At 37.4% G+C, this 15,518-nt stretch overlaps 1 protein-coding gene across 7 annotated transcripts in view; it reads left to right on the plus strand.

Moving 5' to 3' along the window:
* Positions 1 to 15,399, plus strand: part of ASPM (assembly factor for spindle microtubules) — a 30,484-nt gene extending 15,085 nt beyond the window's left edge. For 2 of the 7 annotated variants that reach the window (XM_055724296.1, XM_055724297.1), the window contains exons 18-29: positions 282 to 4,907; positions 6,350 to 6,499; positions 6,824 to 6,990; positions 7,914 to 8,073; positions 8,595 to 8,804; positions 9,332 to 9,481; positions 11,337 to 11,528; positions 11,966 to 12,158; positions 12,621 to 12,775; positions 13,667 to 13,843; positions 14,817 to 14,989; positions 15,069 to 15,399. In XM_055724296.1, the coding sequence (XP_055580271.1) occupies positions 282 to 4,907; positions 6,350 to 6,499; positions 6,824 to 6,990; positions 7,914 to 8,073; positions 8,595 to 8,804; positions 9,332 to 9,481; positions 11,337 to 11,528; positions 11,966 to 12,158; positions 12,621 to 12,775; positions 13,667 to 13,843; positions 14,817 to 14,989; positions 15,069 to 15,174 (6,459 nt within the window). In that variant the 3' untranslated portion in view covers positions 15,175 to 15,399. The remainder of the gene's footprint in view (positions 1 to 281; positions 4,908 to 6,349; positions 6,500 to 6,823; positions 6,991 to 7,913; positions 8,074 to 8,594; positions 8,805 to 9,331; positions 9,482 to 11,336; positions 11,529 to 11,965; positions 12,159 to 12,620; positions 12,776 to 13,666; positions 13,844 to 14,816; positions 14,990 to 15,068) is intronic. The other 5 variants (XM_055724298.1, XM_055724299.1, XM_055724300.1 and 2 more) reach the window with 5 other exon arrangements.
* The last annotated feature ends 119 nt before the right edge of the window (positions 15,400 to 15,518 follow it).

A 15,518-nucleotide genomic window follows, 5' to 3' on the forward strand; every position in this document is an offset into this window, starting at 1 on the left:
AGAGTTTTTGGAATGGAGAGTAAAGAATCATTGGATTATCAAACAGGTTAAAAGGGAATCTTTTGTTGCCAGGGCAAATTTAACTTTGTCCCAGAATTTAAAAAAGCAATGATTCAAGCATTTGGCTTCTGGGTTTTTTTTAACATAGATACTGGGCTCTTCTTCCTGGGGATTAAGTAGGAATAAAGAAATCTTAAAAAGTCTGAAGCTGGTAGTCCTAAATTTAGGCTTAACTTGAGATACCATGAAGGAAATAGTAAATTTTCTGTTTTTTCCTGAAGGCTTACTGGAGGAGATACTCTGCTAGGAGAAGATACTTACAGCTAAGATACTACGTTATTTTTGTACAAGCAAGGATAAGGATGGTGAAGTCTGTTGCTGCATACAAACAAATTGTTTGGGCTACTGTAACAATTCAGTCTCGTCTCCGTGCATCCAAGTTGGCAAAAAAGGATCAGCAAAGATATGAAATCTTAAAGTCTTCAGCACTTACTATTCAGTATGCATTCAGAAGATGGAGAAAATACAAAATGCAACAGAAAATTAAAGCAGCTTTAGTCCTTCAGACTTATTTCCGAAAATGGCAATCTACAAAACTGGCTAAAAGAAAGAGGGCTGCCCTTGTCATACAGTCTTGGTATAGGATGCACAGAGATCGGAAGCAGTATCTATGTATTAAGCAAAGTGTTATCAAGATTCAGGCTTGGTACAGATGTCATCTGGCTAGATGTATTTACCAGGAACACAGGGCAAAAATAATGACAATTCAGCGGTATTACAGAGCTTATAAACTAGGAAAAATTGAAAGAGAGTGCTATTTGCAAAAGCGCGCAGCAGTGATAGTTCTCCAAGCTGCCTTTAGAAGCATGAAGGCACATAAACTATACAGACAAACAAAAGCAGTTTGTGTTGTTCAATCACTGTGGAGAATGAAAAAAGAGAGACTAAGATTTCTACAACTTAAAAAATCTGTTATTACATTGCAGTCACATGTGAGAAAATGCCAACAAGTAAGAAGATACAAGGAGGTTAAAAAGGCTGCTTCTGTAATTCAAACTTGGTATAGGGCATGTGTCGCTTCTAAAACAGCAGCTGCTGCTTTGCAGAGGATGCATCTGGCTGCTGTTGTCCTACAGTCTGCCTACAGAGGAATGGAAGCTAGGAAAAAGGCTCGCATATTGAGATCCGTGATAAAAATTCAGTCAAGTTATCGTGCTTATATTATCCGGAAGATATTTAAAAACTTGAAAGAAGCAACAGTGAAGATTCAAGCTTTTGTAAAGATGAGGCAGGCACGTAAGCGTTATTGTGCGTTAAGGGAGGCAACGCTTTATGTCCAGCGAAGGTATCGGTCTCACAGATACACTCTTCAACTTAAAGAAGATTATAGGAAATTGAAGGGAGCTTGCATAAGAATTCAAGCTGTAGTTCGAGGCCACCTTGTCAGGAAACAAGTGCAAAGATGGAAAGAGGCTGCAGTATTTCTCCAGGCATGCTACAGAATGAGAAGGGACAGGCAACGTTATTTAAGCATCTGTAGTGCTGCTGTTGTCATTCAAAAATATTATTGTGCATATGAAAAGCAACTGCGTCAGAGGCAGGAGTTCTTGCAAGTTAAAAAAGCAGCTGTGTGCTTGCAGGCAGCCTACAGGGGCTATAAAGCACGTAAAAAACTTAAACTTGAATATAGAGCTGCTATTAAAATTCAGACTACTTTTAGAGCTCATGCTGCCAGAGTGAAATACAAGGCAATGGTTCAGGCCTCCATTGTGATTCAGAGGTGGTACAGAACTTGTAAGATTGGTAACAGGCAAAGACTGAACTTCTTAATGACAAGAGTGGCAGTGCTTTCTTTGCAAGCAGCTTTTCGTGGCTGGAAGGCACGAAAGCATATTCGAAGACAATGTGTTGCTGCTACTAAGATACAGTCTGTCTTCAGAAGATTCATGGCTCTGCAAAAATTCAGACTTATGAACCGTGCTGCACTAACTCTCCAAAAGCATTACAGAGCCAGTGTTATAGGCCAGAAGCAACGGCAAGAATATGTTCAGCTGCGTAACTCTGTAGTGCGTCTTCAGGCAATATGGAGGGGGAAAACTGCGAGAAAAACAATTCAGAAGAAACATCATTTTGCAACAATTATTCAGTCCTATTACAGAATGCATGTAAATCAACAAAAATATAAGAAACTAAAACAAGCCACTCTAGTGATTCAGAAATACTTCAGAGCTTACTGTATGAAAAAAACCCAGCGTGCAGTTTATCTAAGAACAAAGGCAGCTGTGTTAGTCTTGCAGTCTGCTTACCGTGGGATGATTGTGAGGAAACAGTTGAATGAACTAAACAAAGCTGCTACAACTGTACAAGCTGCCTTCAAATCTTACCTGGTCAAAAAGGACTATGAAAGGCTTAGATCTGCAGCTATAGTAGTTCAAAGGCATTATCGTGCAATTATTCATGGTAAATATCAAAAGCAGAAATACTTGTTTTTAAAAAAAGCCACAGTCCAAATGCAGGCGATTTATAGAGGTGTAAGAGTTAGACGACGAGTTCACTGTATGCATCAAGCAGCTATTTGTATCCAAGCCACATTTAAGATGCATCGTATGAACATAAAATATCAGGCAATGAGAATGGCAGCAATTATAATTCAAAGACAATACAGAGCATTTTTTTTAGGCAGAATACAACGTAAAAAGTACTTGGAACTAAAGAAGTCTGTCATCATCCTTCAGGCTGCCTGTAGAGGCATGAAGGTCCGACAAGATTTAAAAACTATGGATCAGTCAGCAGCAATAATACAGTCTTATTATCGAATGTACAAACAACAGAGGGATTTCAGAAAATTGTTGCTGGCCACTAGGCGAATTCAGCAGTGGCTCCGTGCTTGTAAGGAGCGAAATACTCAATTTCACAACTATATGATTATGAAGAGAGCTGCACTTTGTATTCAGGCTGCGTTCCGTGGTATGAAAACAAGAAGACTTATAAGAACTATGAGCGAATCAGCTGAGCTTATTCAAAGAAGATTTAGAACTTTTCTCAAAAGAAAACATTTTCTTTCCATTAAGACAGCTGCTATTGTAATTCAGAGAAAATACAGAGCAACAAAATTAGCAATAATTCAACGTCAAAAATACCTCTCTTTCCTTAATGCTGCTGTTATCATACAATCTGCTTATAGAGGCTTCATAGTAAGAAAGAAAATAAAACAGATGCATCAAGCTGCTACAGTTATTCAAGCAATGTTAAGAATGCGTAAAATTTACATTTCTTATCAAGCTGTCAGGCTTGCTTCAGTAATCATACAGCGACATTATCGTGCTTACAGGGAAGCGAGGCATGTGAGGGAAATGTACTTAAAACTGTACAAGTCTGTGCTAGTTCTTCAGGCTGCCTATAGAGGAATGAAAACAAGATGCTTCTTGAGGAAAAGAAATGAGGCAGCACTTACAATACAGAAAAACTACCGAATGTATAGGCAGTACCACCATTACAAAAAAGTTCAGTGGGCAGCTCAGCTAATACAGACGAGATACAGAGCCAATAACCTAATGGAAATTGCAGTACAGCATTACTCTTCATTAAAGAAAGCAACAACTTGTGTTCAGAAGGCTTTTCGACATCTGAGAGCAAAAAAACAGCAGCAAGAAATGCACTGTGCTGCTATTGTTGTTCAGAAAAATTTTAAAGCTTTTAGAGAACGTCAAAGGTATCTCTCTCTCAAAGCAGCTACTCTTGTCTTTCAGAGAAGATACAGAGCCTTGATTCTGTCAAGACAGCAAACTTGGGAGTATCTTTCTCTTCGCCGAGCAACTATTCATATGCAGGCTGTGTACAGAGGTACCAGGGTGCGGAAGAGTATTGAGCATATGCACTTAGCTGCTAGTACAATACAATCAGCCTACAAAATGCACAGAAATAGAAGGTCCTATCAAAATTTGAGAATTGCAGCTATTGTTATACAGAGCTACTATCGATCCTATATTAAAGGCAAGAATCAACGAAAGAAATATCTGACAATGAAGAATTCTGCTATTGTTATTCAAGCATCATACAGAGGCATGAAGGAACGACAGAAACTGAAAGCCATGCATGCCGCAACAATTGTAATACAGTCCACTTATCGCATGCATATACAACATAGATACTACAAACAGTTGTGCTGGGCTGTCAGAGTTACACAGCACAGGTTCAGAGCCAAAAGGGCAAAAGACGCTGACATGGAAAACTATGCAAAAATAAAAAAGGCTGTCATTTGCCTTCAGTCCTCTTTTCATGCTAAAAAAGCTAGGCAGTTGTATAAAACCAATGTTGCTGCATGTTACATACAATCTTTCTTCAAAATGCACGTAGAGAGGAGGCGTTTTCTTGAAAAGAAAGCAGCAGCAATAATGATCCAGTCTGTGTTCCGATGCCAAAGAACAAGGAGTCGCTATAAATTGATTCAGAGTTCAGCAGTTGCTATTCAGAGATGGTACAGAGCATGTTGCAAGGCTCGTTTACAGAAAGCAGAGTATTGTGCTCAAAGACAAGCAATAGTAATTATTCAGTCTGCCTTCCGTGGTATGAAAGCAAGAAAAAAAGCAAGACAGATAAGAGCTGCAAGAAAGATTCAGTCTTTTCTTCAGATGGCTGTGCAGCGTAAAAGATTTATTCAACTTAAAACAGCAGCTATTACATTACAAGCCTATTACTTAATGCATAAAGCTAAATCACAGTATACAAGCTATAAAAAAGCAGCAGTTGTTTTACAACGATGCTACCGGTCCCACTTGACTGTGAAATACCGAAGAACAACTTACTTGCAAACCCAGAGGAACATTATCATTGTGCAGGCTAGAGTCAGAGGATTCATTGAAAAGAAGAGGTTTTGCAAGATTAAAGAAAGCACAATAAAAATTCAGGTACTTTTGATTGTATAGTCGTGCGTTTTGGGTGTTGGGTTTTTGTGCTTAAGATTACTGCCTTTGCAAGGAACAGTTTAAAGGTATATGTTAAAGCAGAATCAATTTCTGAAGTATCCTGTATGGGAGATGTGTAACACTACCACAGTGTACTGAAGTGAGTCTCAGTTCAGCTCTGTTTTGTGTGACTGTTGAGGTACTCATCTTAAAAATTAACATTCCCTTTTCCTTGTTTTTCCCCTAGAATTTTACTACTACAAATGAGTTCTGATACTTGTGTGTGTGTTTCTGTGGTTCTCTTAGGACTATTTTTGTTCTAACTGGCTTTCACCTATATGAATAGTAGCTTAATGAATGTTTTCTTTGATTCAAACGTGAATGAAAGCTGTCTTGACATGGTGAAGTGAGTGGGCACTGGTGCTGGGTATGACATAACTGGCAAAAAAGGCATGACTGCTACATTCTTCAGGACACATTTAGGAAGGTGCGAGTAGATCAGTCATGTTAGTTCTCTTAGATTTATTAAATGGCTGTAGACTAATTTGAGTACCTAGCTTACATTTTGAAGAGAAATGTAAAGAGAGAAATTACGTTCTTATTGTATGTTTCAGGTGGTACCTTGAGTGGCCCCACATGAAACTTAGTGTGAAACTGTATCTGTGTTTTCTCAGGGGCACTTTTTAAAAGTGGGAAGTATTTAGTTTGTTGTTTCTTTCTTCCATCACTGATGCAATAAAAACATGGTGAGCAAGAAGTAATGAAAATTGTTCTTCATCTCCATGTCGCAAGCTAAATATCCATCCAATGTGAGTCTCAGAGAAGCTTAGAAGAGTTACTTTGAATTGCTTTTTCAATTTTTATTTTTTTTTTTTTTTGTGAGGATGAGGGAGGAAAGTGTATTTCCTTTATATTAATTTGATTTGGAAGTAGTGGAAGTACATTTTTTGGGTGTTTTTTTTTTTTTTTTTTTTTTTTTTTTTTGTTTTTGGTGTTTTTTTTTCTTTCTGGGAAAAGCTCTAAGTGATTTTCTGTGGTGGGCTTAGTTTACCCTAAGGGAAGGAGTTTCTCTTCAGTGTAGTATTGGGATGAAAGGATTTTTGGAAATAAATGATCTCTCATAATAATTTCTTAGATTGCTATTACTATCTTGTTGGAGAGCACATGGTCTACTTAACAGATAAGAAAACAAGTGTGCCTTCCTCACCTCCATGTTCTGGGGGGAACTGGCAGCTTCTTAGTTATTTCTGATGGATGTAAATATGATTGCTTAAAAGGTAGGGAAAAAAAATTAATTGGGAAGTTTGAAATATATTTACTTAGACCGTTGTTATTCTAACAAGCCAGTGACTACAGCTGTACTTAAAAATACAGAAGCATCTTCCCAGTCAATACTGCCAGTGCAAGTGGGAAAATATTCTAAGATTATGTCTTTTTCTTTTAAGGCTTTTTTCCGTGGATTTATTCAGAGACAGAAGTACCTTCAGTGCAAGTTTTCTGCTGTGTTAATACAGCAGCGCTACAGAGCCCACCAGATGCGGAATACTGAACAACAAAGATACCATCAAATGAAAAGAGCTGCCATTAGAATTCAGGTACTCCCAGAAGGTGTTTTTTGTTGGGTTTTGTTGTTTGGTTTTTGTTTTTTTTTTATCTCCTGTATTTGTTTCTTGATGACATAATTATTTTTACAGGCAATAAAGAGAGTGGCATTTGTGGTGTTTCCCTTAATGCATTTCACTTGCTTTAGAAAACATCTTCTAGATGTGAGAAGTTACATATTTGTGATAACTGTAGAGATAGGAATCCTAAAAGCCTTTCATGCTAATTTTAACTTTTCTTCCTTTTAATTTTGCTTGTTCCATTAAACAAACAAAAAAAATCAAATTCTGATTTTTTTATTTTTATATATTTAATAGGCATCATATAGAGGATATAAAGCCAGGCAGTGGGTTAACAGAACAAAAGCAGCACGAATAATTCAAGCCTGGTTTCGAGGCTGCAGAGCACAAAAAGAATATGCGTCTGTGGTGAAAGCTGTATGTGTTATTCAGAGTCACTTCAAAACAAAACAGCAGCGGACCTGGTAATACTGAATTTGGTATAAATTTGTCTAATTTTCAAAGCTTTTATTACATAATTATTTAGTGCTCCTTTGCACTCAGGCAGATGCTTATAGATTCTCAGGTTCTGACCCTGTAGCATGCATGTAATGTGCGTGAACATAGTCCTGTTAATGCAGGTGGGATTATTCTGTTGCAGAAGATATTTCATGTTTAAATATTTTTCTGGAGTGGAAGCTACCTTACGGACTTAAATTTTGTGTATTGGGGATCTAGAAAGAGTAGGCCTTGATCTTTTCTTCACCTACATTTTTTTACAGGAAAGATGTTCTGGATATTGTTAAAATTCCAGCATGAAATTAACAGGATGAAAAGCTACTTTGTTATAATGCATAATGGAATAGTTAAACTACTTTGTGTTTGTTTTGCTGTGAGTTGGTTTTACAATAAATGCTGCTCTAGATCAGCCTGATATCTCATTCAGAACTGTGTCCTCTGCCAGTAGCAGTAGGAGGTGCTGTATGTTAGCGAGTGTGTTAACCTGACCGCTTTCTAAGGTCCTCCCTCAGGATCCATGCTTGTTAGATTATGGATGTTAGAACTTGCATCCTTGCTGATTCCCTTTTATTATCCTTTTATGGACCTGTTGTATGTCAATCCATTTAGTGTCTTTTAAACTGCTGTTTTCCTCCCCAGCCTTCTATGGCCACAAGTTCTTTAAGTACCTGCTGTGGGAAAACAGAAAGTATCTTCTATTTTAAACCAATCTTTCTGCCAGCACTGCTGACTATTCCCTTGTTTTAGTGTTCCAAGATTTGGTTGATAACAGCTCTGCTCTTACAATATTTACCTTAAGAATTTTGTAAACTGTCACTGTTTCCTTAGATTAAAAATGCAAGTGTCTCAAGTTTCCAAAAAAAAAAACTAGAATGCATTTTCCTCTTAGGTTTTTGAAAATGAAGTTCAGTGCACTTACCATTCAAAGAAGATGGAGAGCAACCCTTACTGCACAAAGGATTCGACATCAGTTTCTGGCAACCAAGAACGCTGCAGTTAAGATTCAGTTGGCATATAGACGGTACAGGGCTAGGAGACTTTTGAGAAAGGTATGTTTTCACTGGTGCTCTGCTATAACATGGTTTTTAAAGTTTTCAATGTGAGTGTTTTTTGTCATCAATGTGCAGAAGCATAGAAAAGAAAGAAGAGCTAGAACAAAGGTTGTTCAAATCAAAACTGTTCAATCTTCAAAGTATTAACTTTCTATTTGCTTTGAGCAACAAGGTTGATTCTTGTTTTCAAACAGTTCCAATTGTTGAGTTACCCCTGTCTGTACTGATAACAGATAAAACGTAAAATTTTCTGCTGGCTTTTATTGCTTACAAAGGATTAAGTTAAATTGCCCATATTTTAGACCCCGTTTAGGTAAGTGAAAAGACTTTCCAAGTTGTGAAAGTGCATTTTATATAAGCTAGTATTGCACGAGTTTGCATGTGTTTCCTATTTTATTTTTGTTTGTTCTTATGATGGGGGGGAGGGAATCTAGAACTCAGATACAAATGTATATTGATCCGTGACACAAATGAACAAAAGTTTAGTTATCAATGCATTCTTTAAACATCTTTTTCAGAAGCTTCAAGCTGCGTGTTTGATCCAAAAAGCATACAGAAGTTTCAAGGCAAGAAAGGAATTTGTTCAACAAAAAGCTGCAGCTGTAATTATCCAAAAACATCCGAGGGCCTGGCAGGCAGGCAGGCTTCAATTTATGAAATACAATAAAACTAGAAAAGTTGTCATTAAACTGCAGGTATTTATATGGGGTTATTTAGTCAGGAAAAAGGTTGGTATACCTGAAATTAAAACTATTTGTGTACTGTCTCTAGAGCTGTTTTAACATAAATTCTGGCTGGCAAGAAAAGGAAAACCTAATCATTTGTTGTTGAACTCAAATTCTTGTTGAGTGCTTTGAGAATTGGGTGGGTCAGAATAGATGAAAATAGAGTTTGACCCTTTTTTCACAATCCTTTAGTACTAAAATAAGTTTTCATTGTTGAGTGGTTTTTTTTAGCTTTTGAGATCTTTGTGGCTTACCTGTAACTGATACTTCTGCACATACACATACTTAAAATGAAACAATTCTCTGCTATATATTAATGTTGTTGCTTACAATCACTTCTGTGTTATTGTTTAGATTAGAGAGCTAATACTGAGGAAAGGTATCTTGCTTTGGTTCTGAGGTAATGATTTCTGAGGCGATACGTCAGAATCTAATAGTGTGTTGCTATGAGCTATGGTCTTTGGATACACAATCAGCTACCTCTGAGCATCAGAATTAATGATGCTCCTTGTTTGGTTTTCCTTATACAGATTTCAGAACAGAAACAAAAGAAGAGACTGCTTTATTTTGCAGCAGCTGCATATCATCATATCTCTGCAATTAAAATTCAAAGGGCATATAGGATTCACCTCATCTTAAAACTCGCACAAAACCAGATCTCGTCTGTTCATGTAATACAGGTTAGTCTACCCAAGGACAAATGACTTCAGACTATGTTACACAATTTCTTTTCTGTCAGCTAAGCTGTCAACTAAGTGTCAACTAAGACACTGTAGTTCCTTCACATATGAAAATAAAGCTAGGTTACAGAGACTGTAATTTATTAAATAATACTGCTTATACCCTGCTAAGCATAAGAGTGGATCTCAGTAGGCTCTGGAGGCTTAAGCACTGTAAAGACAAGGATGGTTGGGAAAGTTTGTTTCCTTCAGATTCTCAAGCTTGCTAAAGGAATCTTGAGGTGCTGTCTTAGCCTGTATCTTTACATCCTAGTGGAAGCAGGAAAGGTTAGACATGAAACCCTGTAAGGCTTATGAAATGAAGAGCATTTATTTACACGAGCATGGGATACAGTGATTTATTTCGTTCTATGTTTCTAACCTGCCAGTGGTACCAGAGCCTGTTAAGGTGCAGCATTTTTAAAGTAATCCTGTTTTACTTCTCTAAAAGAGAGATTGAAAATCAGGTCTGTATTGCAGCACTGCTTATGAGAAAAAATCATCTGCAGGTCTCTAAACTGACCGCTAGCTTAGTGCCGATAATGGAAGGTCAGCATTAGAGAAACGTAGAGACCGAAATGGAGGGAACCCTGAAACAGCTGTTTTCTAGTCAAGGATTTATGGCAAAATTTGCTCTGCTAAGTCTCCATATATACAAATCTGTTATTTGTCCCCATAGGTTATGCTTTCCCCTTAAGGCAAGAGCGAATGGGTGGAAGAGATTTTTTGCTTGGATTTGTCTCCCTGTCTCCCTTTTCTGTATATAAATGGGAAGAAACAGAGCTGGGAAATGAGAAAAGTGGAGTGATGATTCTCCTTAAAAGCCAGACAAGAGAAAGAAAGCTCGGGCAGAGCAATGGCAGACCCAATATAAATTGGGAGGGGACGGCTGGGAGCAGCCCTGCAGGGGGGCTCTGGGGGTGCTGGCTGGCAGGAGCCAGCAGTGTGCCCTGGCAACCAAGGGGGCAAACCCCATGGGGGGGCATCAGACACGGCGTGACCCGCTGGTCAGAGGCGGTGATTGTCCTGCTGTGCGCAGTGTTGGAGCGGCCTCAGCTCGAGTACTCTGTGCAGTGCTGGGCCTCCTGTTGAAGGGTGTGAAGGTCCTTGAATGCCTCCAGAGGAGGGAACTAAGCTGGTGCAGGGGCTGGAAGGCATGTCCCGTGAGGAGCGGCTGCAGCCGCTGTGTTTGTGTAGGCTGGAGAGAAGGAGGCTGAGGGGCGACCTCCTGGCTCCCTGCAGCTCCCTGAGGAGGGGGCGCGGAGAGGGAGGTGCTGAGCTCTTCTCCCTGGGGTCCAGCGACAGGACACATGGGAGTGGCTCAAAGCGGCGCCAGCTGAGGTTCAGACCGGCCGTTAGGAAACATTTCTTTACTGAGAGGGTGGTCAGGCCCTGAACCGGCCTCCCAGGGAGGTGGTCAGTAGCCCCAGCCTGTCAGTGTTTAAGAGACAGTTGGACAGTGCCCTTAACAATTTGCTTTAACTTTTGGTCAGCCCTGAAGTGGTCAGGAGGTTGGACTGCACGATCATTGCAGGTCAGTTCTCACTGAAAATATTCTGTTCTACACAGAACGCTTCCTAACTGCTCCTGCCTAAGATTTCATTTTGCAGTCTGGCATTTCAGCTACCCCAAGGCCAATCAGGGCTGTGTCGTGGTGGTTTATGTGAGCACTAGTGATGTTTATAGTGCCTACTGCATCTGTCAAACTTCTTGTTAAAATAGTTCTTCAGTTTTTACCGATGCTCATTTATGATGGGGAAGAGGGACTTTAGGGAAAAGTCCTATATAAATAAACAGGTACTTTAATTTTAAACAGAGGTGGTTCCGAGCCAAAATGCAACGAAAGAGATACCTAAGAGATTATGAAAGAATTATTCAATTACAATGTGTGATTCGCGGCTGGCTGAACCACAGAAATAATGCAGCAACCATAATCCAGAGAAATGTACGAAGATTCCTTGCCTGCAGACGTAGGAGAAAATTTGCAGTTGGAATAATTAAATTTCAGGTAAATACCTCTTATAAGAAAACTACAGTATTTTTTTTCTAATTTTGTTTTTAATTCTTGATTTTTCTGATGTTTTTTGGGGGAGAAGAAAGATGTTTATTTTGGTTGGTAAATTCATCAATTAAATTGCAAGCCAGGTCATCTTAAGTGTAGACATCAAAGCTAAATGCAAGCAGATCAGGAAGCAGTATTAAGCAGATACTGGCTGGGGTGACTGGGAGCGTGTGTGGAGTATGTATGCATGTTTGGTTTGGTCTTTTGTCTTGAAAGTCCAGTATTTGGAAGATGAAACACTGAATGGTAATTACTTTAAAATTAATCACCAAGGTAATTAAATACTTTGTCAGACTTGTGTAAAATTGTTTTGGAACGGTAATGGAAGTTCTATTTTCTGTTGTTCACAACTTTTTTCTCTTTGTGAAATTCCTTTTCTGTAGGCATTGTGGAGAGGATATTCTTGGAGAAAGAGTAACGACACAGCAAAAACTAAAGCTTTAAGATATCGTTTAGTAAAGGCTAATGAAAAGAGCAGAGAAGAAAACAAACTGAGCAACAGAACTGCAGTTGCTATTAAATACCTTCTAAAATTCAAACATCTCTCTTACATTCTGGCAGCATTAAAACATCTTGGTGAGTATTTTGTTTTATTATAACTGATAGATTTCCAGGATGACAGAAAATGGAATTTTTCAGCCAAGAATACTCTATAATAATATTTGGGCTTTCTGTATGATTGTGAAATGGAAACATGTTGGAGAGTACGATGGAGGGTTTCTTTCCAGACTAAAGTTAGCATATTGATTTAAGAACACTATTAAAATGGTTATGTAGAGAAAGGAGATGCTATATGATTGCTCTATTTTCCTGGAAGTTCTGGTAATACTATGGCTTACATAAGTCACTTATGTTTGCCTATCAGTACACGTTCTCTGTGGATTGTTTTGACTGCTTAATTTTTTTTAGTAATACAACTTCAAATCAGTAATTCTGGGTTTTTTCTTTGCAGTCCTACTTTAAAAATAAGATTAAACCCTGGTTTGCAATGTTTGAGCTTCACAGGTTGTGGGTTTTTTTCCCTTTTAATTATCATAGAGGTGGCTACCAGGCTGTCCCCACTCTGTTGTGAAAACATGGCCCAGAGCAGAGCGATCTTCAGTATTTTTGTTCTGATTCAAAGTTGCAACCGGAGTGTTCCATGCATGGAAGTGATCAGATATTCAATTCAGGTTCTACTTAATGTTTCAAAGGTAACTTTAATATTTTCTTTTGCACATTTATAAGCTGGATACTACTTTATTGTAGTATTTATTTATTCACAAAATTTCTGAATCAATTTGTAACAACAAAAGTAATATTTTTGAATAAAAAAAACAGTTTCTGAATTTTAACTGTTATTTTGGAACCAATTATCTACTTTGCAATAATTATGATTTAGTTTTGTTTTGGCAAAAGAAAATGATTTCATGGGCTTAAAGTAATAATTTTACTTTTAACTGATTACATTGCAAGGTGTCCCAAGTATTGCATGAAACTGTAGAAATGCAAAACACTAATAGTTATGGTAAGCTGTGAAGTTTTTTTAAGGTAGAAATGTATGTGTTTGAGAAGACAGTCTACTTTTCCAAATTCATGTCATAGAATAGACTGTATTTACACTTTCAATTTCTTAGAGAACTCATGTTCACAAATACTTAAAGCTGCTTCAGTACTGTAGTTATTAACTACGGATCCATTGCTCTACAGATTTTTACTTTGAAATTTCAAAAATGCTTGCTAAACACAGTTTTGGATTTTAGCCATCCTACAGGCATTTACATTCAAATTCCTTTTATTTCAGGACAAAAAATTAACACTCAGGCTAAACTTATTTTTAATTTCTCTAAACTTATTCTAATTTGTTCTTTTATTTTAAATGTAAAATCCAATTCTGTGGGTTTCTAAGCAAGGGGGGAAGCACAAATGGTAGCTTTTCGTAACCTGTTACAATGATGTAATGTACAGAAGTGATTTTTATTGCTTGGATTCCAGATCAGCTACAAATTTAATCTAGGGTAGAATATTTTGCTTTTTCCTCTAACCTGAAAGATATTTTAAAGATCTGTCTATATAACCTCTCCTGTCTCATTCTTGTATAACAGTATGAAAGAACTACTCAGGCAGTTTATGAAGTAGAAAATTCTATAGATACATTACTAGACCTACTGCAAACGTACAGAGGGAAGGCTGGGGACAAAATTTCAGAGAAAGGAGAAAGCATTTTCACAAAGACCTGTTGCTTGCTGGCCATCCTTTCAAAGGACTCAAAAAGAGCTTTGGTAAGATTTAATTTTTTGGGGTTTAATAATATGATTTAATATGCTTTTCTTGCATGTTTTGGTGGTGTTTGTAAATTATTTTTTTCTCCCTTTGTACCATACCTATTAGGGCTGTAATGTTAATTAGGACTAAACTCTGATTAAAAAAATGCATTTACAAGATGGTGAAAACACTGATTATTCTGTGCTTTGTGTGTCCTGGTCACCCAGATCTATTGAATAATATCTGATCCTGCGATCCTTGCAAGATTATGATATTGCAATCCCTACTTTCCACTGGGTTTTGATTACTTTCTATTAATTGCTTAGCATTAGACATAGTTTAGTTGCCACTTAATTTTTATTCTATTTCTGAAAGTTTATCGTTGTTTTTCAAATGAAGTTGAGATCTTTATTGTCAGTAAAAACTGGCCGTACAATTGTCCGTGACTTGCTGTTTGTGTACTCTATTCTAACAGAGACATTGCCTGTTTCTGAAAGAAATTTCCTTTGTTCATATCTATTGCTAGAATCCCTCATGAGATTATTAGGGTAGTCTGGGTTCTATGCTATAAATTTACTAACCGTGTATCCATCAGATATCAGTATTTAAGTTATCAAGTCACCTCTGACCACTGCATTGTTCTTTCATTGGTATGAAGACAGGTACAAACACTAATTTATGTCTCTGTCCAATCATTGGAGGCATATGCCAATGACATGTGAAATTTTGTTTTAATGAGAAATTATTAAAATCTGACTTGTAAGAACTTGGATTTTCTGAGATACGAAGTTGCATATCAATTAAGTATTTTGAAAGCATTAGGCCACTGACTTGTAGGTGTACTTTAAGATGGTTTCACTGTACTTGTGGATAAAAGTTCAGCTTAAATTATAAACATTCAGATTTTATTGACTAAAACAGTTTTCTTGATTTGTTAAGTTGCTTTCCACCTTCTAGTATTGACTCTGTACTGTTTTCAACTTCTCTCAGGAAATCCGAAGCATGCCAAGAGTTGTTCCTTGCATTCAAAGCCTGTACAAACTGACAGCCCGTAAACACAAAATGGATGCAGAGAGAACACTTGTGAGGCAGAAAATAAACACACACTTAAGTGGAACCAACTTTGTTCCAGTAACTCCTCTAAGAATAAAAACAGTTTCAAGGTAAGAGCTTAAAAATGACTCTGCTGTTTTTGCTGTGGCGATGTTGTATTTTACTAACAAGCCACTAATATTTTCACAGAATTAAACCGGACTGGGTTTTGAGGAAAGATAACATGCAAGAAATTGTGGATCCTCTGCAAGCAATTCTGATGGTGATGGATACACTTGGTATTGTCTGCTACTGAAATGTAAATGATGTATATGAAAATGTATTGTACAGCATGTATGTAGTAGACAGATAAACGATTTTGAAAGAAAGCAAGTTAGTGTCAAACTACCCTTTGAAATTTTTTTCTGGATTGCATTTTATATTTTGTAACCTTTTTTGTATTGCATAGAGCTTTTAAAATCCTATTTCATACTGTTACCAAAAGCACTCTTACAATAAATTATAAGCCTTGGAAATTTCACTTGTGCAGTAATGTATTGGTATTACACAACTGTGGATCTTACAAAGAGCATGGTATTCCTCACTGATTAAATACTGTACAATTCTATTAAAAACAGTTGTTTGTGTGGGACAGTCATG

The sequence above is a fragment of the Falco cherrug genome, chromosome 12 (genome assembly GCF_023634085.1).
Source record: "Falco cherrug isolate bFalChe1 chromosome 12, bFalChe1.pri, whole genome shotgun sequence".
In the NCBI taxonomy this organism is placed as follows: Eukaryota; Metazoa; Chordata; class Aves; order Falconiformes; family Falconidae; genus Falco; species Falco cherrug.